This window comes from Stegodyphus dumicola, chromosome X1 (assembly GCF_044657685.1).
Source record: "Stegodyphus dumicola isolate Sdum_Otavi_A_Nest chromosome X1, ASM4465768v1".
In the NCBI taxonomy this organism is placed as follows: Eukaryota; Metazoa; Arthropoda; class Arachnida; order Araneae; family Eresidae; genus Stegodyphus; species Stegodyphus dumicola.
The window spans coordinates 14175380-14199709 of record NC_140780.1 but is presented as its reverse complement, the minus strand read 5'-3'; the positions used below and the strand labels follow the sequence as shown (position 1 = coordinate 14199709).

Genomic DNA, 24330 nt, shown 5'->3' with positions numbered 1-24330 from the left:
ACTGAAAACTGTTGAATGACTCAAGTTAACTGTTTCAGCAGTTTCTCTAATAGATTTTCCACGTTCAATATGCAAATTAATAACTAATTTTCGAATTTCAGGCAAAGTTTCTTTTCGTTTAGCATTCATGGCTGCACAGAGCTAAAAAAACACAAAAATTCCAAATCAAACTGGAGAGAAATACTGCAGACGATTTTATAAATTATTGCCAATTGCTTTTGAGTAAAAATAAAAAACCCCAAAAATATTTTTATTGTAGTATGTAGTAGTATCTAATGGTGTACCATCACTTATGTGAGCCATTTTTTGCTCCGTTCTAAACAATTGTATTTTTTTTAAATTAATATTTTAATATTTTGAGAAAATGTATATTATGTAATAATTTTTACTAAATTTAAGTATGAAACACACCCACAAAAAATGTTTATATGTTTTTTTTAATTTATTATATTACAGTTTCCTTTTGTAAAGCACAAGTGTCCCATCACTTTTGTGAGACACTGTATTTAGCATAGGGATGCAAACAAACAGAAAAAGGTCTATAGTAAACAATGGTGCTGAAATCAAATTCATTGCGGATAATTAAAATATCAAATAAAGGAAGGAAATACACTTTTTTCTCCTGTGGAAAAAGGACTTCTGTCTGATCGCACCCGAAAAGAAACAGCCGATTTATTGAAAATCAACGCCTAACAACGATGAGGTTTTTTGGCTGATTTTAAAATTTACATTTCCCCCCCCCCAATTAGTCCGTATTAGATTTTTAACTTTTTCACCCTGATCAATAAATACATACAAGAAAATATCTGCTCAGATTTACTCTGGCACATATGCATCAATGTACATTATGGCAGAACTTCGCAGTGGTATGAAAGATGAACACTCATATAAATATTTGATGGGTTCGATTTAACTTTCGTTATCTATTTAGCTGCGTACAGCTTTTTCAATAAAGGATGTCACTATTCAATACGTATGGCTAGTATTAAAAAATGTAAACAACAAACCTTATAGTATAAAAGATGACAGTGACTACATACAGCAAACAGTAAGAAACTTCATCTTCGCCCCACCGCTTCATCTCCGCTGTTGTTCCGGTGGTGACGGCTCCACATCAAAGAATCTCTAAGGAGATATTCTTTGTCCACACGCGTCGAAAAGGAAGAGAAGGGCTTAGAAGAAAAGAGAGGGCTGACCAAAGAATATACATAGACTTTCTTTGGGCTGACGAAGTGTACGTCGCGGTGTCACCAAGGTGGTAAGAATACGACAGTATTTAACTACCGAAGTTGTTTATTTTTAAATATAATTTCCGCCTTCTCGGGTTCTTACAAAGGATGATTTTACGATATATGGAAAAACACCTAGACTTAGTTCAAGCAAAATTAACTAAATTTACAGCTCAAATGAAGCGAGAAATGTGGGAAGAACTGGCATATATTTTAAATGCACATGGTACGTGTGTAAAGACTGTGGAAAAGTGGCAGTGAGTAAATGAAACATTTAAAACTTTTTAATGTTTAATGTATAATTATATCTTGCTTTTTCTTTTGTGCATGTTCCATATTTAGGCAGTGTCATAGCCAGAGTTCTTTGCATTCTTTGGGGTCTATCAGTTCTAAATGCACACCAGAAATGCTACAGAGCATCCAAAGAGAATATAGGAAGATGAGTTAAAACAGTGCAATTATAATGATAATCCCAACACTTTAAAATTTTGTGCAATTCTTAAAAATGTGCGAAGCAGTGGAAGATTCTTCACGTCCCCCTTTTTACATGTTTTGTTTTGAGTGAATCATCAGTATTGTAGTAAGTTGCTGTTCTATATAACGATATAGTAAGATGTCATAAACATGAAGTTTCTTTTGTTAATCTAGGTAATTCTGAATAAATTTTTTGCTTATAAAACTGGTCTCAACAGTACCAATCCTAGACCATCGGCCGCCCACTTGCAAATTAAAATTAGCTGCCCTTTTTTGCAGAAATAATATGTTTATCATACATTAAATGTATCATACATATGTTTATCATTTAATACAATATGTTTATCATTCTGCAGGCCATGTTCTGTGCACTGTCTTGCCCTCCTCTAGTATCGGCCCTGGGTCTTACAAATAGTAATGTGTACAGTATTTATATAAGGAAAATTTATGGTTGCATTACGACAACTTAAACCTAGTTCTAGACATTGTGTTTTATAATGAAACATGAACATTCATAGGCCTTAATTAACTTTTAATGTATCTCTTTCACTTACCATAGCAATAACAGAATAAAACTTGGAAGACTTCTTTCCTGAACTATGAACAAAAATGTGCTACTGTTGAAATTTTGTGATTTCATGAAGCATTCCATCCAATAAAATAAAAACTCTCTCTTCAAATCAATATCAAATAACAAGTCAACATCTGATTCTTCATTTAGTAGTAGTGACCTCTTATTTCTAGTTTGATGATCTTTGTCAATGCTAGATTGTCAAAAATGTCCTTCCTGTCAATTACAGAATTTAAAATTATTTTTCACTATTTTCAATGAAAACTGATTTTAAAGTTTTAAGATTTATGTGATATTTAATTCATGAAGCGATATATATTTTTCTTTCCAATGGCAGGCTTTAGCCATTATAGGTGCTAGCTACTACTGAGGCTGGAAGCGGTGGTCACTTTATTATGGAGGCAACTAAATAAGTGGGTCACAATTGCCTCCTGTGAAAGAGCAGACAATTTACATTCATTCCTTCTCTGAGATTCAAACCTGGGCTCTTTCGTATGGCTGTCAGAGTCACTAACCATTTTCCCATCTGGGTGGCTTTATGTATTGATGCATTTTATTTTATTATTATTATTATTATTATTAAGAGATAGATTTTTTGTGTTGTAAATTTTAAAAGGCGTGCTTCCTAAAAGCCAAGAAAGAAAACATAACAAGTAACAAGCCATCATGTTTTTTTTTCCCAATCTTCAATTAAATGTTGCTACTCCCAGTGGAACGGTGTCATGGCACATCAGGGTACCTGGGCAAAAAAAGTCCTACCCCTTGTAGAATAAGTTGAAAGTTTGACTTATGATTAAAAATAACCTCTTTTGGGGATTTAAGTCTTTTTTTTTTTTTAGTTTGCATTTAAAATTAAGATTATATTTTAAATATGCATTTAAAGTTTTGGGTTTAATTAATGAGATGCTCTTAATTTTTTAGTTGCTGGATATGTCTGTATAGATTAGAAAGCCGTTGATCTGATGACCGAGTCCTGTAAAGCAAGGATGGTTATATACAGGAGCAAGTGCAAAGAATGATGGTGCTCAAAATACAGAGTCGTAGCTAGGGTTTTCAGCACCCAGGGACAACTGAAGATTTCGCGCCCCCTACTGCTTGCCAAGGATGGAAAACATTTAATTCTAAAATGTCGTAACATCAGTTTGGCGCTCCTTGGATTCTGCGCCCGAGTACAGATGTCCCCCCTTGCCCCACTCTAGCTACGTCCCTGTCAAAATATGTTAGGAATATTCTGCAAAGAGGATGCTGATATCAGAAGGTAAGAAATTTATACAACAGTTTATAATATGATACAAAGTGATACAGTACAATTACATAGATAAACATAAAATAAAAAATATAAGTTATACAATTCAATTAGTTGATGTATACATTACTATGCTATAAAGTACAGTCAAAAGTCTTTAATCTGGGCTCTTCGGGACTTCGGCGATTCTGGATTATCTGTTTTTCCGGATTATAGATCATCAGTTTAAATATTATTAAACATTTTACCAGCTGTTTCAGAGAAATTAATAAATGATTCTACAGCCTGCATTCAATTATAAAATATCATTAAATCTGGTAAGATGTAATGCAGAAGTCCTAAAATTTAAAATATGAAACCGTAATTTATGAAATAAAGAGCAATTATGATCTAAAGGGTATCAAAATTTACAAAAAAAAAGCTTAATATTTATTTGCTTACTTTATGAAACATTTCTTTCAACGCGCGCATGCGTAAATCATACATTACGCATAGTTGAAATTAGAAAATTGTAACCAGAAAACTATTTGATGTGTATTCGTGATAATTATAATGACGAGGAATTTGATTTAAATCATATCAAAGACGGAGTACATCGAGATGAAATACTACATTTAGTAAGGAATTATAAGCCGAATAAAATAAAAACATCTGCCCTGAAGATAAGGATAGTGCTGACAGATCCACTTCCAATTCATTGGGATACTACTAGCAATCGCAGGGAGGAAGTTCTTTTGACTCGCCTTAGAATTGATCACAGTAGAGTGACACATAGCTACCTTCTGAAAGCTGAGAACGAGCCTATTTGTGCAACTTGTAATGTTTGTCTTTCAGTCTATCACATTTTAATTGAATGTCCATATTTTAATAATCTTCGTGAGAAGTATTTTAATAGCTGCGAGATGCCTCTCGACCGTTTAATCGGAAGAGAGGTCAATACCAATTTGTTTTACTACCTCAAGGAAACAGGTTTCTATTATTTAATTTGATTTTTATCCTGAGATTTTATGTTGGAATTTTAATTAATCAGATGTTTTAGGATTTTATATCTATACTGCATATCTCATTATCAAAGTCATATTCAGCATTTTCAGCCCATCATTTAAATATCTTTTTACTTGCCTCGATTTTAAAAGTGTGCTGTTGTCTTTATATATATATATATTTTTTCCTTTTAGTTTATATGTTAAAAAAGAATCCTGTGTTTGACGCATATGGCCTATTGAGCTTTGCGCCATAAATCTACTACTACCACTCTACTACTACCAACTTCCAATTCATTGTGCGCCGTGACATCCCCCTCCCCAGAGCAGCATGAAATTGATAAACAGATTCCGGAACGGTTAGAGAAACAAAGGATATGCGATTAATCTTTGGATTATGGTAACTTGTCAGGTTTTTGGCGAAAATTTGGCGACCAACCCTGCTACAGCAACCTGCTAGTTTTTTTTTTAATGCCATTTTGTTTTCACGAAGTAAAGGCATTTTTTTTTTTTTACTCAAAATTTTTTTCCTACAATATGGTAGCCAAATTACGCTTATGCTAGAACTTTTATGGAACAAAAGTGCTTAATCATGACGAAGATTAGGTGCGAAATTGGGAGAAAGTGCAGAATCGCCCACTGCTTGCCGCATTTTTAAGAATTACACATACATGTTATCATCCATGTACACGTCGACCTATTTTCACTTTAAAAAAGTCCCAGAATTGCACAAAAATGGCATTGTGCATACTCTTGACTTTATCCATGTACACTGCTAAAGTCCTAGCTTGCTTGCCGCATTTTTAAGAATTGCACATACACGGTATCATCCATGTACATGTCGACCTATTTTCACTTAAAAAAACATCCCAGAATTGCGCACGCTCTTGACTTTATCCATGTACACTGCTAAAGTCGTAGCTAGTAACCTTTATTGCCTTACCAAAATGTCGCCAAACTACCTGTTACCATATTCCAAAAATTAGCCGGATATGCCTTTATCCATTTTTTGCAGCAGTTTCACTTTTTGTGTGATGGACATCGAAATATGCTTTCGTCGGAAATTCTTTTTGACATAATCCAAAAGTTCAAGCTTACTTTTATAAAATTGCTCTAACAGTCTGCAAAAAATAAGCCGGATCCAATTGGAAGATTAAGGAACAACGCAACCTGCAACATTAACTGAAATAGATAATTAGATAATTTTAGCTTAGCTTATATCGTCCATTATACATTAAACGCGCATGCGTAAATGTATTATGCGCATGCGTAAATGTATTATGTGCATGCGTAAAGGTATTATGCACATGTGCAAACACATTATGCATTTAAGCATGTGCAGAAAGTTTGCAGCTTTGAGGTCTGGATTATGGACGTCCAGATTAAAGACTTTTGACTGTACATACTGCTGCAGGGTGGATGTACAAACACAAAGATAGAAATATGGGTTACACGATCCATTTATTGAAGATGTCCAGGGATCTGTCTTTGTTATTTAAATCATAATGATCATAATTAGCAATTCTGGTTCTACAGCACTGAGTATTTTCTAGTTATTATTTTTCAGAACTTTATTGCATTTCTTTGTGCATTCCACTGAGTTTCTGTTGCATGATTGGCACTTTGACTTACAACTGAAATCATAATACTCCTGCAATAGATTGAGAAGTTAAGAAATTTGAATGAACACATTTCCAAAAAATAGCATAATTCACAACAGAAGTTGCTTGTACACTGACCAGATTCGGTGGGTGATTTGCATGAGTAGCAAATTTTCCTTTTCTATTAGTTTTTCTAATTCATCTCTAAATGCTAGTATGTTGACCATATGCAACAGCAACATTGTATGTGCTTGTCATCTACAGATCTGAGCCTCAACTTCATCATTCGCTAATTTCATCAAAATCCTAGATGAAATATTCTCAATCATTTTACCAGCTGTTTCAGAGAAACTAATAAATGATTCTACAGCCTGCATTCAATTATAAAATATCATAAAACTTGGTTTATATGCTAAATGGCGGGAGTTGAGTCGAATATTACAGAAAAATACTTTGCTTCTTTAAAATTCAATAGCTTATTTTGACGTTTTTTTCTCCAAAACTTTCTATAAATTCTTTCTTAATAGTGCAGAAAGTAATTTATCAAAAATAGATGAGAGAATATATTATTTAAAAAAAAAAATTGTCTCTTCAAACATCTGTAAGATTTAAAAAGTGCGCATTAGGTCTAAAAAGAGCATAATTTCTAAAATATTATTATTTTTGGCATTTTTGTTGATTCTGCTCATTGAAACTATATTTTAAATGTCTTTTATCCAATAGCATTTTAAATATCCTTTTGCTGCAAGTGGGTAGTGGCAGTTGAATATGATGACTTTGAAACAAATATACATATACAATAAAGTTTTTTTTTTTTTTTTTTCAGTAGTTTGGATAAAACTGTGTAACTGATTTAAAAAAAAAACTGATAATAAATTGGTCATTTTAGAACAAAACAAACAAAAAAAGTAATACAGTCAAAAGTCGTTAATGCAGACTCGTCGGGACTTCGGCGATTCCGGATTATAGATCATCAGTTTAAATCTCGTAAGATGGCATGCAGAAATTATAAAATTAAAAATATGAAACCGTAATTTATGAAATAAAGAAAAATTATGATCTAAATGGTATCAAATTTAAAAAAAAAAAAAAAAAAAAGCTTAATATTAATTTGTTTACTTTATTAAACATTTCTTTCAATGTAAGTTGTTTAAGTTGCTTCATTTTATGTGGTAATACTTTCTCTTTAATTCTATAAACAGACATAATTTCTTGTTCAGTTACAAAGTTCCGCTGTTCAAGTCCCGTAATTGTTCTGCCGAGAATACCGACTAACTTGTCATTCGAAATTTTTTCGTTTTCACTAACCTCTCTGTCACCTTCTTCATGTCTTTATAAATTTTTTGCAGCAATTCCACTTTTGTTTGATGGACATCGAAACATACTTTCATTTTGTAGATCCTTTGGGAGCTCCAGCATCAGAAATTCTTTTTTGACATAATCGAAAGTTCAAGTTTACTTTTATAAAATTGCTCTTACAGTCTGCAAAAAATGATAAGCCGGATCCAACTCGAAGATTAAGGAACAACGCAATCATCAACATTAACTGAAATAGATAATTAGGTAATTTTAGCTTATACCGTCCATTATACATAAAAGGCGCATGCGAAAACGTATTCTGTGCTTGCGCACACGCATATGCGCAGTCGTAAAGGTCTTACGAGCACGCGTAAATGCCTATGCGCATGTGTCAATGCGGCGCATGCGCAGAAAGTTTTTAGCTTTGAGGTCCAGATTATGGGTGTCCGAATTAATGACTTTTGACTGTATATACAATGCTTACTAATTACGTGGTGTACTTTTGAGATGAAGCTGTGGTGTTATAAAGCAATATTTAACCCTAGCTATGGATTTCATCGTTTTGCTTTCAAGAACTTGAATTGGGGTATGATAGTGAAATGCAGTGGTTTTGTAGAATTCATATTTTTATTTGTTAAAGAGCTCTTCAGTTCCAGCAGTTGCAAGAACCCCAAACCTTATACAGGGCTCCATGGTAGATAAATGCTAATGAAAACAGAATAATTAAAATAGTATTTTCAGCTGAAACAACGTTATTTATTTTAAATGCTTGTAACTTTGAAGGTGCAGAAATTTCAATTCAGCAACTACAGTACAAAGTCTTTAATGAGGACTCGTCGAGGCTTTGGTGATTCCAGATTAGGGGGTTTTCTGGATTATAGATCATCAATTTAAATCTGGTAAGATGGAATGCAGAAATTATAAAATTAAAAATATGAAACCATAATTTATGAAATAAAGAGCAATTATGATCTAAAGGGTATCAAAATTTACAAAAAAAAAAGCTTAATATTTATTTGTTTATTTTATTAAACATTTCTTTCAATGTAAGTTGTTTAAGTTGCTTCGTTTTTTGTGCTAATACTTTTTTTTAATTCTATAAACAGACATAATTTCTTGTTCAGTTCCACTGTTCAAGTCCTGTAATTGCTGTGTCGAGAATACCGACTAACTTGTCAATCAAAATTTTTTCATTTTCAATAACGTCTCTGTCACTTTCTTCACTTTCGGAAGCGGTACATCGAAACATGCTTTCGCTTTGTAGATCCTTTAGCAGCTCCAGAATCGGAAACTCTTTTTGACATAATCGAAAGTTCAAGCTTACTTTTTATAAAATTGCTCTAACAGTCTGCAAAACATAATAAGCTGGATCCAACTAGAAGATTAAAGAACAACGCAATCTGCAACTTTAACTGAAATAGATAATTAGATAATTTTGTCCTAGCTTATACTGTCCATTATACATTAAATGTGCATGCGTAAACGTGTTATGTGCACGCATAAATGCATATGCGCATGCATAAAGGTATTATGCACATGTGTAAACGCATATGCGCATGCATAAACGCTACGCATGTGCAGAAAGTTTGTAGCTTTGAGGTCCGGATTATAGATCATGACGTATTACGGACATCCGGATTAAAGACTTTGTACTGTATTATATATCAACCACAGTGTGATATCATTTCAAAACATATTCAGACATAACTGTAGTTCTGGTTTAATTTTCTATCTCATTCCTAAGGTAATAATAAAAGAATGTGCAGCTGGCTTTTCTGCTAGATTATCTTACAACATGAGTAATGTAAGGGAAATGTTTAGTAGATGTGGATATGAATTTGAGGATGATAGAAGCAGCAGTGGCACCTTGAGCAACTATACTCGCCTTTGTGTCAGATTGCATTTCAGTACACTTTCCAATACATGTGCAAAGAAATTTCAAATCAAAACTAAATTAATTCCAAGTAAAATAAATTTTAATTTAGTGTATAGATGCAAGGCACATGTCCATGAAAAACAAAATGTCCGAAATATGAATTTCATTTATTACACAATAATTACACTGCAATAGTGCATTTTGGACTTTAATAGCTAGATTTTTTACTATGTATTTACTTGCTTTGTTTTAGCTACCACAAAATTCTTAGCTAAGTCATTTATATGTAAATTATCTTTAACTTTTTTTATTGATATCGTTGATGAATTAAGATTTTATGGAGGCATGTTTATTGCAAGTAATTTTTTTTATCAATTTTGGGTTAATTATTTTTTCTCAGAAGAATGGGTGCAAGTCACATAAAATAAATGCAGTAAAAAGCATGAATAATCCAGCATTCAACTAACTAGAAAGTTCAAGTAACCAATATAGTTTAGAATTTTAGAAAAAAAAATTCTTACAAAAATTAAGTTAATGAGAGATTTTGAACACCATTATAGTGCTCTTTATATTATTAGCTCATACACATTGTTGCCAAATAGTGTGATTTAGTGCCAAAAATTTATGAGTGTGATGTCACAACACAATCATAAGAATTTCGCCTTGGTTTTATATAAACTGAATTTTTTTCTCAACAAGCCAGTTTATGTTTTGTAAAGAAGAAATGATTGAAAAAATTATTAATATTTGAGGCCTTCCTTTCATGGGACAGAATGTAGTAATGTAATTTCTAATTAAAGTATCCTGATGACAGGCATGATGTCAGACTTTATTTGAAAACAGATAAACATTAGCAATGTGACATGAAAAACTGTGATAAGTGATTTAGGTTTTTATATGCTGTATCCATAATCTGTATTTATTTATGTAAAGAACGATCTGTTCCAGTAAACTTCTGCCAGAAAGACTAGTGCAAGTTTGGTGACATGACCGGCAACTTCCGTGTTCAGTGAGATTTCACAATTGTATAAGGTATTTTACTTTCAGGTTTAAGCCTACAAAATATGGTACAACAAATAAGATGATGTTTTATGGTTTCAGACCGGAAATTTCTTCCATTAATTTAGCTTTTCTGTGATTTTCTTTTTATATGCTCAACTATCCAGAATTCAGAATTCCCAGAGCTTTCTGGATAATCAAGTGTTTATTGTACTCAGTGCATAGCAAAAATGTTTAATGAGTGTTTATTATACTCAATGCATAGTATGTTGGTTAAATTTTTCCATACAAATATTTAAAACATTATGTAGAAACAAATACCTTTTTTTTTTTTTTTTTTTTTTTTTTTTTGTTTGCTTTTTCAAATTTTTTAAGTCAATGTTGTTCATATCCCTGATACCAAAGTATTTGCTGTCACTTTGTTTCATTTTTATAATATAAATAAATCTTCATCAGTTCATTCTCTTAATTTGCTTATATACAGATTTTGCAAATAAAAGTGTATTTTATGTCTAAGCTGTTTAAAAAGAAAAGTATTTTAAAATGTTCTTAAATGTCATTTACAATGCATTTGGTACTTTCTACTGAATTTTTTCTAAATTTAAAAAAAAATTTTAGAGAAACAGTATTGGTCATTTGCTATCATCTCACTTATGTGTGCAGCTTCCAAACATTTTGAATGGGCCTGCGATTCATCAGATCTTTTGCACTGCTATTGAGACTTTTTGTAACTTTTTATATATTACACACTGTATTCTGCACCGTTCTGTGTACAGTATTTAGGATACTTTAAGTTATCATTCCAGATACTTATAAAACTAACAGCTTTAAGTGAATAAACTTCAAAATAGAAGCTGTGAGTCTGAATTCCAGAATCAATGTTCCTAATATCCTGTTCTGCAATCCTGCAATTTCTGAGCCTCATACATTGATTTTTTATTACTTTTAATTATATGAATTATAGTTTCTGACTATGACCTATTTTCAGATTTCTCCTGACCATTTTTTATGTCTGTCCCAGCTAGTTAATATCCCATTTGAATGATAAAAATGTAATACAAGAAAGCATAGATTTATGGTTAAAAAAATTGCATGCTTTTTGTAAATGCTAAATACTGGCTGTAACTTTCTGCTATAAAAATTATTCAAAAATAGAAATACTCATTTGTGGTAATAATTTCACTTTAAAACAAAGCTATCAACTAAAAAAATTTCAAAGATAGCCTGATTTAATTGATAAAGTAGCAAATCTTTAACATAAGCTTCAGTAATAGCTTTTCTTCGTGTAAAGAAGATGGGAAAGGCAACTGAAAATAAGAGATACTTCGATAAAAATTACTTGTGATTTATTTGTTTTGGAATTTATTGAATTATATGTTAAACTTAACTGTCAGTTCAAATAAATCATTTTGATTTCCTTAACTTTTTTATTTCAGTGAATGTGATTTTGTAGCTTGTGTTTGGTCTGATTTTGAAAGCTTAATTTTGGAATGCCTTTAGTTCTTTCTGATTATCTAGAGCACCTCTGGAGAGTATTCATGAGGCAATTGCACTGTGTGACCAAAATATTCATGTGGCAGTCCATGATGTTGCAAAAATGTATCGACATCCATTTTAATACACAAAGATTTCCACCTTTTAAACTGGATTGTCATTTCTTTGATTAGTGTTTGATTTTGCATTGAGTAAATTTTTTTCCTTGTAATGAATTCTAATGGGAGTATGGAGTTTGTCTGCTGATAGGGGGAGGGAAACTTCATTTCTTTAGAAATGTGGTATTTTGATTAACAGTGCAGAATGCAAAAATTCACGTTCCATGAAGACATACTTTTAAATGATTGAATTTTGTAGAAACGTAAGTTGAAAAATTGCATAATGCCAAAACTGTGTAATTCTCTGAAGTTTTTGAAGTAAAAACAGACTTCTATGTACATGGAGAGAACAGCAGCATACACAATGCCAAATTTATGCTAAGTGAAAACAGATTAATAATATACATGGGAAAAATAACAGCACAAAAAATTGCAAAGTATTTTCTCCCTTCTTACAGTTGGCCCCACCAGCAGCTAAGCAATAAAGTCCAGGACCCAATCCTGGTGAATGGGCTGGCTGCATGGGCATTTTCATGTTTTCCCCCATGTGTGACATGTATACTAGCCAGTTTCTCATAGAATGTCATCCATGAAGGCATCCCTCCCTTTAGGCAGGTAGCCCTCAAGTGCTTTGCCATAATCAAATAAAGCAAGCCAACCCTTCATGCAGCTTGCCTTTATAGTTGTAAGTGTATTATGTGCATGTAGCATTCGGGTGTCCAGTGTTCAAATCCAAGCGAGGGTATTGCACATTTTGAAAGTCCCATCCATTGATAATCTTAGTGATCTCTATAGGTGTTGCTCAAACTAAAATGTGGTTTATTCATCACTACCAGGACTTGGCAATTGGGTCCCATTCTTTCCAGTCACCCTTTAAGAGGGGACTATAAGGCAGAGTTGCCAACTATCCCAATTTTGGCAGTAAATTCCTGATTTCTGACTACACTTCTGCCAACCTGATTTATAACATATTTTTCCCAACTTTCTCATATTCTTAAAATTTCTCACAATTCTTATGTAGCTTGTCTTAATACTTTGCTATTACCACCCATAAAAGTGACTTATGACATCTGAAAGTGCTTAGTTTTTTCCTCTAGGTTTCATATAAAAGAAAACCAAAGTCTCTTATCAATGAGACATTATATTGTTCTTTTCCTTTGTGTGTGAGAGCACATGTCCAAAAACGTTGTGCTCCATTTCTTAAATCAGGATCATGTGCTGGTATGAGTCACCTAGCATAAATTAGCTAATGAGCACAAAGCAAGATCAAGGTTGTTATTTTGTTCATCTTGCCACTGAGTGCTATGAATTTCACGTAGTTTTGAGAAATATTTAAGAAGTTGCAATCTTTTGTCTTGATTATGTCTGCAAAAAAGGTAAAATATTCATGTACTTTTCAAAAATCATACACAGATGACTTTCCTTTTGGTATTTTGTCAAGGAAATGTAAAATATTTCCGATGTGTACTATTTGTCATTTCGATTTTACACAGTGGAAAGGCTGATGTTCTTAAACAAGTGTGTGCAAAAATAAAAAAAAAAAAGGTGTGAGTTGTATTGGAAAAAAAAAATTAATGATTAAACTTTTCTATGGAAACAAATGATCAAGAAGTTATAAATACAGAATATCTGTTCTCAACCCCTTTGTACTGGAGCACAACCTGTCATGCAATCCATCAGATCATGCTGCGGTTTTATTGAGAAAAATATTTCCCCAATAGTACAATCTCTAAGAAATGCTCAAATGCAAGGAGTGTGAAACAGTGTAAATTGTGAAAGAAGTGGATATTAAAAGTAAATCTTCAGTTATTGATTGCATTAAAACAGCTCCATTTTGCCTCTATGCAAAAGTAATAATAATATGTAAGTAATAATAATACCGATGCAAAACTATATTCATTTATTGTTTCTTTATTTAATCCAGAGTCTTTTGAAATTTAATGTAGTTTGCTTTCTCTCCCCCACTTTAAAAGGAGATTCAGCAGGCTTTAATATAGCTAATTATTAAAACCTGAAAAAATGCAATTCCTATGAATAACTGCTTAAATACTTGGTGTCAACAAATGCACCAGTAATGGTAGGCTTGAAGACTGGTGCTGCAGGCATCTTCAAAAAAAAAAGAAAATTAAGATTTGCAGCTTTTGAGGTCGACCTGTCGTTGCTCTTTACCAATAAGTGTAATTGAACTCATTGTTGATATTTACATTTTTAACAAGTTTTTTAAATCCATTAATTTTTAAACCGAAATCATGTAAAATGAGTACCGTGTAAATCAAGGATAGGTGTATCATGATTTATGGTAAAATAGAAAATCAGAAAGAAGATTTTGTAATAGTAGCTGAAACAGTAGTAGTACAACTTTCAGAGAAAGACATTTATAAGTTTTATTGCTATTTTTAGAAGGTACTTCTGCCGAGTTAGTGATTATGTACTACATAAATTTCCAATCTCTGATGATGTGATTTTAAAAATAGTTTCAAAATTGCAGATGTTTCTGCTCTGGCAGGTGCATCTTTATCTCTTCTGGAATATATTTCCAATTTTACTTCATTTAGTTTCAGAAGACAATGATATTGATGTCTGCAACCAATAAACTGCAGTCGCAGTTTTGCACTTTACATTTAGAAAACTTACAAGTTTTAAAACCATCAAGGATTGGCACCCAGTGGAATTTAATTGGAAAGGAATTTTAAAGTGCAGTGAACAGTCTAGCATAATTTTGGCCATCTTGACAATTCCCCCTAAAGGATTTTCAATGTTGTTACTAATACAAGGAATAAATTTACATCCAGTATTGATACATTATTTAAATTTTTATTTTCAAAAGAAGGCCTACCTGGCAGTTGCTGTGAACAAGATTATGTAGTTTCTTTCTTAAAGCAAAATCTGCCATTAGTCATAGCATTTGTCTGAAAACTGGATGTGCAATGCAATTCCTATGGTATTATTTCCCTAAGTATTATTTTTTATTAAAAGTTACGAATCGCAAATCATAAAGACCTGATGCACAATCATAAAGATGTTTTACATGTAAATATTTTTGTACAAATTGTATTTAAGAATTAGTAACTAAACATGAAAGTTTTAAATTTTTTTAGGTATTAATTAGTTACTATTTAAACCTGATTTGTTATTAAAAAATGTATTTTTTTCTATATAGTTTTATCATTTAAATTTTCTTTTTGTCATTGAGAAAATTCCCCTAATTTTTTAGTGCTGTAGGTTGGCAAATACACTTAGAAAAAAAAATGCAAATCTGACATCTTGATTTTGTAGAGTTTACGAAACTTCTGACTAAGTGCAGATCTTGTATCGTAATTTTGTAGAATTTACCAAGCTGTTCATCGAGACTTGTGGAAGTACATGCCACTCTTCTAGAAATACTTTTTTTTCAGATCTGTTACGCATTCAGCAAGCTGCAGTTTGATGGCCTAAGGCATCTAATATGTGCTCAATTGGGTTAAACTAATGTTTTTCTAATATTAATTAGTTACTGTTTAAAGTTAATTTTTTATTAAAATTTTTTCCTACATATTTTTATCATGTATTTTTATTTTTTAATTAAATTAATTAATTAATTTTTGGGGAGGACATTGATAAAATTCTCATGATTTTTTAGTTTTGTAGGTTGGGAAGAGTAAGGTATCTTCTCCTTCCTTACTATGTGCCTTAACTGGAAGACATGTCCTGTAGTATTGGTAGATCCAGTGTCCAGAACCCCACAAGGGCATTGCACATTTTTCATGTCTTCTACTTCAGAAAGAAATAATGTCTCTACAAGTGTTTCATTATGGATGTTTCTTACTTTTGTAATTTGATTGTTCTTTTATAAAATTGTTGCCCATTTTTATTGGCTTTTAACTTTTGTGTATTGGCTTGGCAAAAAAATTAGTCATTGATGAGTTCGTGACTTTTTAGAAGGAGACAGGTGTGGATAATCAGAAAGTATTATGCTTTCTTTGGGATGGATACTCAGTTTGAAAGTAAATAATGATAGAATTTAAGTGAAATTTCTTATCTGAAAAGAATTGCAAATAGCCTTATTGACAATAATTATTTTGCATCATTCAACAGGTAGGAAGAATTAAAACTACTTCCATTTTTATAACTCTGTAAGTTTGCATTAAAGTATTTAATTGTAAGCCAGAGTAAAATGTATTATTTTTGAAAACCTAAAGTTAAGAATCACATGTGCTGTTTAATTTATTATGTTCTTGTTTCTTCAAATTAGACTTTTATAGATTGGAAAGGGGCTATCAAGAAAAAAGCAGCCGAGATTGAAGCAGGAGAAAAACTGACTAGAGGAAGACCAGCATGCTATAAGGAACTTGGCAACTGTGAAATGACACTTATTAATTTAATTAACAGGACAAATAATGCTAAAACAGCAGCAGTTAAGGAGGCAAATGCAGAAAATGTAAGAATATGTTTTCAACTCTATTCAATTATTATTATTATTATTTTGGCACTTTCTGATTATCTCAGCCTCCTCCCAAAATTTGCAAAAATGAGGCAAAGCAGTATAGTATACTTCAAAATAGTTCTGTAGCAGCCCTCAGTGTCACAAAAAGGTGTTTATCTGGCAATCTAGGTTAGCACAATGGGCTGGTGTGCAGTGCTAAGTTGTATAGATATTGGATATGTGATTTTTTTATGTGAAAACATATCACTGTGCAAATGGGGAGAACAACAGTGCAAAAAAGAAGAATTTCTCACAAAAGGTGTTTTGTTACCAATGTTGCTTTTTTTATTTTCACTAATTCATTGCTCTTGCATGAAATTCTTAGTATACTGCCATTTTGAAAATGACTGTGTCTTTCATGCATTAGCATGAAGCAAATTATTTGTAAGTTTGAAGTATTATTTGCAAGTTTGCAGCTTTTCATTTAGGGGTGCTTATAATCAGAAAGTACCCTTTTTATAAAGTAAAAATTTATCATTTAATGTAGATTATGAAATGTATTTTAAAATGGAAATGGCCAGCAAATTGATCACAAAGCAAACAGGAGATCATTTTTGCATGCAATTACAACTTAGTTATCACTCAGAAACAACTGGTCAAGGCTCTTTTAGTATCAGTAGATGCTCAATTCGCCTTCCATTCCAGCCGTCGAGAGAGAAAGCGGCATCCTTCTATAATCATGCTGTCCAGCACAAAATATAGTGGGCTTTTAGGTGTACCCTCATTTAATGCTTGGTGTAGCAGTACATAAGGTAACATGCCTGTGTAGTACGTAGTACTAAAGGATATGTTTAGTACGTAGTATAGGATATGTTCAGTACATAGTACACCATAGTGGTAACACTCTATTTGCCTTTCTAGAAAAAGTGTCATATTTTCATTACGCTAATGCTATGCAAAACTGAAAGTAACTTTTTTCTATGTTTTAAATTAAAATTTTCTACTTGTATACTTCTTTTACCTTTTAGTACCAATTAAAATATGTAGTAAATGAAAAAATAGGGTACTTATTTTCATGAAAATTGGAAACTTGATTACTTTTTTTACATTGATGAATGATACGGGTAATCTGAAAAGGCATTTTTTAGCTTTACGTTACAAATATTAAACAGATTATCTGCAAAATAATAACTTGAGAAAATATAAAATTAGGGATCTGAAAGCTGAATTAAGGGCTCAAAAAAATTGTTTTTAAAAAGACCCACGTTTGAAGCATGTACAATGACTGTTGTATCACTGCATCATTTAAAGCCAGCCATATTTTAGGGGGGGATCTGAACCATTTTCTAGTGGAGAATTTATAAAATGAAATCATCTTGGAAATATCAGATTCATTTTTTAATGATTTTGAGAACGAGATTTAAATTACTACTTCAATTAAATATCTACAAATGTCTTGAAGTATTGTGGTAGATTGAGGAAATAAATGAAAATATAAGGGAATAATTATATAATGACATTTATAGATGCTTGTTTTTCCCCTTCAGTTTGATAAATCAACAAATATAGTTACACAGCACAATTGCTTATTTTTAGTTCATATGGTTTTTAGCGATTATACATCTGAAGAATTGTTGAATATTTTTTTTTTTTTTGAAAGAAAGGAATAGAGGTGCAGATATACTCAACTCTTTAAAAAAAAATTTCACTAATTTGAAATTACCATTTTTTAATTTCAGTGATATATGAAGCAAGAGGAACAATAGGTGGCATAAATGTATTATTTACAGCTTTGTGCCAAAATGAAGACAAATTCTCTACCACTTCATAATTCGTCAACTGGTGTTAGCCAGCAAATGCTGAAAAACAAAAGAAATAATGGATATAGCATTCAAAATTAGTAATCCCATTGGAGACAGTTTCCTCAAATAGCATCTCTCCCAACTGCAGTTTGATGAAGACAACCAGAATTATGATTACATACTGATGTAAGTTGGCTAAGTAGAAATAAATTACCACAATTATTTTATGATTTATTGAGATAAAATTGTCGAAGAGCAAGATTAAGAATGTGCAAATTTTAATCATCTAAGTTGCATGACTTCTTGGATCTGCTTATAAAGAACTGATTTTAAACAGCATTTATTATGTAAGTTAACAATGATTCATTCTTTGAGTCTACATTTTCAGGAAGATAATATTTAAATATTTTAAAGTAAATAAGAAATCAAAATATTTTAAATAATAAGGTAGTATATAACAAATGGCAAAATATCAGGACCTTATAAGAGCCACTCAGGGGGAAGGGGGTAAACGATGAAACTTCTTACAGATTTTACATTAAAATTAAGTAATTTAAATTAGAATTACATGGAACAAACAAGATAATTAATTGAAAAGTTAAGCAGCATTAATGCATACAAAACAAAATTAACTGTCTCCCCGGGGTGCTCTCCATCAAAATTGGGGGTGGAATTGAGCTAAATCACACTGCCACCTGAATAGTGCTCAAATCTTTTGCCAACTGCAGGCATAATCTAGCACTCCTTGCCATGAGGCATTTCATGGGCTTGAGCTGACTACATCAGACAAGTGAGCATAAGCAACAACAACAAACAAAATATATTATCCTAATAAAGATCTTCAGCAAATAATTTGAATCACTTTCCAGGTATGTCTAATGACCTATAGAAACATCAAAATTGTAATTATAAAATTGAAAACTACTTTTCAGGAATTAAAAAGGTGATTGAAGATTTGATGTCAGATTTCATAATTCCGAAAAAGTTATTATGCAGTATCTTTTTCCTTTAAATGTGAAACACATTGCTGCATAAATTTTGGACATGTTTAATATTGTGGGGGGGGAACATGCATTAAAAATTAAATTATAACTCGGCAACCAGTCTAACCTTACAAGACAGGAATCTTGATGAAGATTTTTAAAAATATGTAAGTTGAGAAATGTATTCCAATATCACCAAATGTAGTAAATATATCGACTCTTGGTTTGGATATACATACTTATGAGAACCGGCTCTTTCATATTTAAAGTTGATCAAAGCTACTGAGTAACTATGCTAAAGATTTATTATCATCTTTTATCTTGATCCAAGCCAAATTATTACTGCTTGATTGAAGACACGTGGATGCAGACTTCCCATTAATGATGAGATGATAAAATAGAATTTTATATAATTTTCTGTATCTACTTTTCAATTAATAAATACTCTTAATAAAATATGCTTACTTAATGTCCCTTACCACGTTGTTACTTATTAGTGCACAAGACAAAAGTTAGAGTATGTTAGATGTCAAACTTTTAGTGGGTAGATCATGACACATGTTAAAGAAAACAAAGGCTATCAATATATATACAAAAGTTGGCTAACTGTGCTTTACATTATTATTTACTTCAGCATGCCATGTTTCTTTTGGCTTCTAGGTAGACTGCAACAGAAGTTTAGGATGTAATGTTATAGAACATGTAAATCCTATGGGATCAAATACTCGATTAAGAGCAGACAAGATTTTTCTGTTAGTCGCATTTCATCTTCTTTACATTTCGGGCTTTCTGAATTAATCTCTAGACCAGCAGTTCCCAAATTTGTATACAAAATTTGGCCACCCATGTTATAAAGCATGTAATGTGTCACTATAATCAATTAAACATAAAGTAGTTGCATGTTAAATTTAGGTACTGTTTAAAAAGATAAAATATTGGCCTTCAAATGCTGCCCAAATAATTATTGTTTTACTTGGGTATGTAATATATGCAGTTATGTGTAATATACCTTATGTATTCCCCCCTTTTTTTATTAATTTTATATTAAAATCAAGGAAAAGGAAAATTGTGCCAATAATTAAATTTAAAGGACACAGTAATAACATAACAAATAAAAGGTATTGATTCATGGGTAATTATCCATTATAGCATCCAAATTATGTTTTCTGATATTAGGTACAAAATAAAAACAAATCTGAATGTAAAGTGACGTAAAATTCGCTCATAGGTTTTCTAGAAAATTGTCTAGGAATCTCAAGTGGTCTTTTCTAGAAAATAGTCCTAAAAAGTCAAGGAGGGAAAAATATTTTACGATTCTTGAAAGTGATTAGAGGTATGTGCGTGTTTTTTCAGTTTATTTTAATAAGTAATACTATCGTCACAATATTACACACAGGATGAGACTATGTCCTGGTGCCTGTACCACATGACCTGCTCACCTAACTCATTATGATTTCTATTTTTTAACTATTTTTATTTCATATATGTATGTTATGGAATTGTAGCCAAAGGATGTAGAATTATTTTAATTCTTGGAGAAGAAAAACCTGTCTCATATTCTTTCAAAATGCAAAAAAACTTTTGTTTAAAATGAGTGCTGATTTAAGCTTGAATTTTGCATAATTTAAAATTATATTGACTCTTGAATTTTTAATAAAACATAACATGATGTAAAAAGTGTGTGAAAATGAATGAGAACTATCCTCATTAAATTTAATTTTAGCTGATGGCATCCTTATTAGGTGTTGATTTCAAATGCAAAATCTGAGTATTGTTTACAAATAATGTGTTTTCATATCTTCCAAAATATATTTTCTATTTGTACAAAATATTGGTAATTTATGTTACTTGTTTTAACAGTTTATACATTTTCCCCCCTTTTAAAATTTTACTTTGAGGCCAGTAAGTTTTTTAAAAAATTAAAAAACCAAACTCGGAAATTTTTCCTGTTTTTTCGTTTATTTCATCTTATATTTATTTATTTCAAATACAGTCAAAAGTCGTTAATTCGGACACACATAATCCGGAATGATCTATAATCTGGACCTCAAAGCTAAAAACTTTCCGTGCATGCGCCGCGTTGGCACATGCGCACAGGCGTTTTACGCGTGCGCGTAAGACCTTGACTACTGCGCATATGCGTGTGCGCAAGTGCAGAATACGTTTTCGCCTGCGCGTTTAATGTATAACGGATGGTGTAAGCTAAAATTATCTAATTATCTATTTCAGTTAATGTTAATGATTGCGTTGTTCCTTTTAATCTTCGAATTGGATCCCGCTTATTATTTTTTGCAAACTGTAGGAGCAATTTTATAAAAGTAAACTTGAACTTTCGATTATGTCAAATAGAATTTCCGATGCTGGAACTTCCAAAGGATCTACAAAACGAAAGTATGTTTCGATGTCCAACAAACAAAAAGTGGAATTGCTTCAAAAAATGGATAAAGACATGAAGAATGTGACAGAGAGGTTAGTGAAAACGAAAAAATTTCGATTGACAAGTTAGTCGGTATTCTCGCCACAGCAATTAACGGGACTTGAACAGCGGAACTTTGTAACTGAACAAGAAATTATGTCTGTTTATAGAATTAAAGAGAAAGTATTATCACATAAAATGAAGCAACTTAAACAACTTACATTGAAAGAAATGTTTAATAAAGTAAACAAATAAATATTAAGATTTTTTTTGTGAATTTTGATACCCTTTAGATCATAATTGTTCTTTATTTCATAAATTACGGTTTCATATTTTTAATTTTATAATTTCTGCATGCCATCTTACGAGATTTAAACTGATGATCTATAATCCGGAATCGCCGAAGTCCCGACGAGTCCGGATTAACGACTTTTGACTGTAATCATTTTTAGTTTATGAAATTCAGCTGTTCTTTGGCATCAGTTTCAGATGAAAGGGAAATCACAGTATTCCACAAGACAAAAATATTATCTGCTTGCAACTTTAAAAAATAGTAGTTTAATGAATTTAGGAAGCATATTTACATTATAAATATATATGTAGTTAACATAAAACATACTTTATTAGTACATTAAAACCATCTAGTAATTATTAAAATGTATTGAATAACACACATTTACTGTTTGCTGTTTGATATGAAATTTCAAATTAAAGTAAAAGTAAGGGGAAAGCATAGCATTAAAAAAAATCTCTTTTACAGCTTATGTTTTCAGGAATACTAATCAACCATATGTACTCAAAGGGCATTCCTGCCATGGAAAAACCTGTACAGATGAACTGGAAATCTCCCTCAGAGATCGATTCAACAAATATTTTGGAAGCACAGATAAAGCCGAAACCAGTTGATGTTGTGAATTTAACTGATAACATGACTGAAGATGGGCTTATACAGAAATTCATGGAACCTACTTTAGAACCTGCTTTGGTAAATGTTTTGGAAGAACAAGCCAAGCTGGAACAAACTCATATCTCTAATAAAAATTTAACACCAATAATACATAAAGTTACTAATGGCACCTTAGCTACAAATGAAACTCTACAAAAGAACTTAAAACCTATCTTATATAATGCTTTAGGAAATATTTCAAAAGGAAAAATGGTATTAATACACACTGGTGCCCTTGGTTAAAAATACAAAACAAGTAGTATATGCAGTTATTAGTAACCAACCAACTGGAAAAATTCTTTACAACAAAACCTAAAACTTACTCCACTGTGTGCTTTAACTGGTTCTTTTCATACACACATGAAGTTGAGGCTAATAGATACTTCAAGGAAAAATTCAAAAAAGATGGCTTTTAAAGTTAAAAGTGAAAATTCATTTGTAAAAGAGCTTCCATGGAAGAAACTAAAAACTGGTCCCCAGACTGTTTTGACTAATGCTTTGAGGGTGGAGCATAAAATTTTATATAGAATGACACAAGCCATTACTAATAACAACCTACACCCTCTACGAAAGAAACTGAAACTTTCTTCAGTGACTGCTTTAAAAAGTGTTGTGGAAGCACAAACAAAGAAAAACAAATGGATACCTTGAATGAAAATTTAGAAGAAATGACACACGGTGTTACAGGACTGACAAAAGCTATTACAGATTCCTGCCAATTAATATTTGCAGCCTTAAACAAAAATTATATGGATGAATAAAAAGGCTTTTTTAAAAAAAAAAAGTTTCTACATCTTTTATTAATTGACTTATTACATGGTTTTTAGAAAAAATGAATAATAGACAAATGGGGAATATAAGATGATTATCTAATAGTTTTATTTTTGTGTCTGATAATAAGTAATAATTAAACAAAAATGCAAGATGGTCTGTTTATTTTTATTATGAAAATCAGTAAAGGTCCTTTGAAGTGAAACATAAGTTACAGATCTAACAAGCTTCCAATATATTTTACCTCAATATTATGATCATTGTTTCATTGCAGCATTAATTAAATTTAATAATGTACAAATTTCTGCCAAAATTTGAAGTCAATAGTTACTGAGAAGAAGGTTCTACATAGTAGCCCTAAGCTAAATGGGGGGGGGAATTATATTAATTTAACGGATCATCTTGTAACTGCAATAAAAGATTTTCAGAATCGTGGCAATATATAATATATTTGTAATGTATAATTTCTGTATTAAAGTGTATATAGTTTTTTAATGGGTTTATGGGAAATGCAGAATCTAATTAAATTGAAATTGCTGTTTGTCGCACTGGGATGCAATAAATTTCTTCAGGTATTTCATATCCAGCTGTGGAAAATGGGAACTGATATGTTCTATAAAACATGTTGTCCAAAATTAGCAAGAGTATCAGCTGTTTGTAACCTATAGTGAGTCTCTTATTTTCTGTGCCTAAGGCATTCGAATGAAATCTATTATATTACACACAAAAATAGAAAATTACACAAAATTACTGTAATTTGATTTTGTAAATTATTTCATAACTTATTTTTACATTTATTAAGATATAAAATCAGTAGTTATATTTTTATTGTTTAAATTATGGCTTTTCTGTTTAAAAATTATCTTTCAATAACAGTACAAGCTTTATATTAGCATATATGTAATACAGTACAAAGTCCGTAATCCGGACGTTCATTATACAGAATGGGTACTACTCTGATATACGCCCTAATTTCACCAAATGTGGCGATATCTGTTCTGTGCTGGTGATTGGTGCGATTGCGTGTTGTATGGCAACCCTGTTGACGTTGAAAAATCTTTCGCTGGAGCTCGTTGGTTCGCAAAAATAGGGGGGAAAGATAAAATGGTGGAAGTTGTTGAATTTAAGTTCGGCAAAAGA

General features: G+C 31.5%; 2 protein-coding genes across 5 annotated transcripts in view; one reads left to right on the top strand and one right to left on the bottom strand.

The window, feature by feature from the left end:
• Window positions 1-1142, bottom strand: part of LOC118203478 (uncharacterized) — a 102142-nt gene extending 101000 nt beyond the window's left edge. The window contains exon 1 of the mRNA XM_085808313.1: window positions 1008-1142. The gene's annotated coding sequence lies outside the window, so the exon portion shown is untranslated. The remainder of the gene's footprint in view (window positions 1-1007) is intronic.
• On the top strand, window positions 1119-23212 carry LOC118203477 (uncharacterized). Of its 4 annotated transcripts, XM_085808314.1 has the most exons (5): window positions 1119-1258; window positions 3196-3532; window positions 16102-16287; window positions 18012-18260; window positions 22234-23212. In XM_085808314.1, the coding sequence occupies exon 5, from the start codon at window positions 22237-22239 to the stop codon at window positions 22660-22662; it is 426 nt and encodes a 141-aa protein (XP_085664440.1). In that variant the 5' UTR covers window positions 1119-1258; window positions 3196-3532; window positions 16102-16287; window positions 18012-18260; window positions 22234-22236; the 3' UTR covers window positions 22663-23212. The 4 variants fall into 4 exon arrangements, with proteins under 4 accessions (XP_085664440.1, XP_035231644.1, XP_035231647.1 ...); XM_035375753.2 differs by lacking the exon at window positions 18012-18260; XM_035375756.2 differs by lacking the exons at window positions 1119-1258; window positions 18012-18260 and adding an exon at window positions 1316-1455.
• The last annotated feature ends 1118 nt before the right edge of the window (window positions 23213-24330 follow it).

Bases quoted from the DNA above. Each gene is read 5' to 3' on its own strand.
- LOC118203477 (XM_035375753.2), top strand. From the start codon at position 16,213: ATGACACTTATTAATTTAATTAACAGGACAAATAATGCTAAAACAGCA. The intron at 16,288-22,233 runs GTAAGAATATGT...TCTCTTTTACAG, and splicing joins AGGAGGCAAATGCAGAAAAT to CTTATGTTTTCAGGAATACT.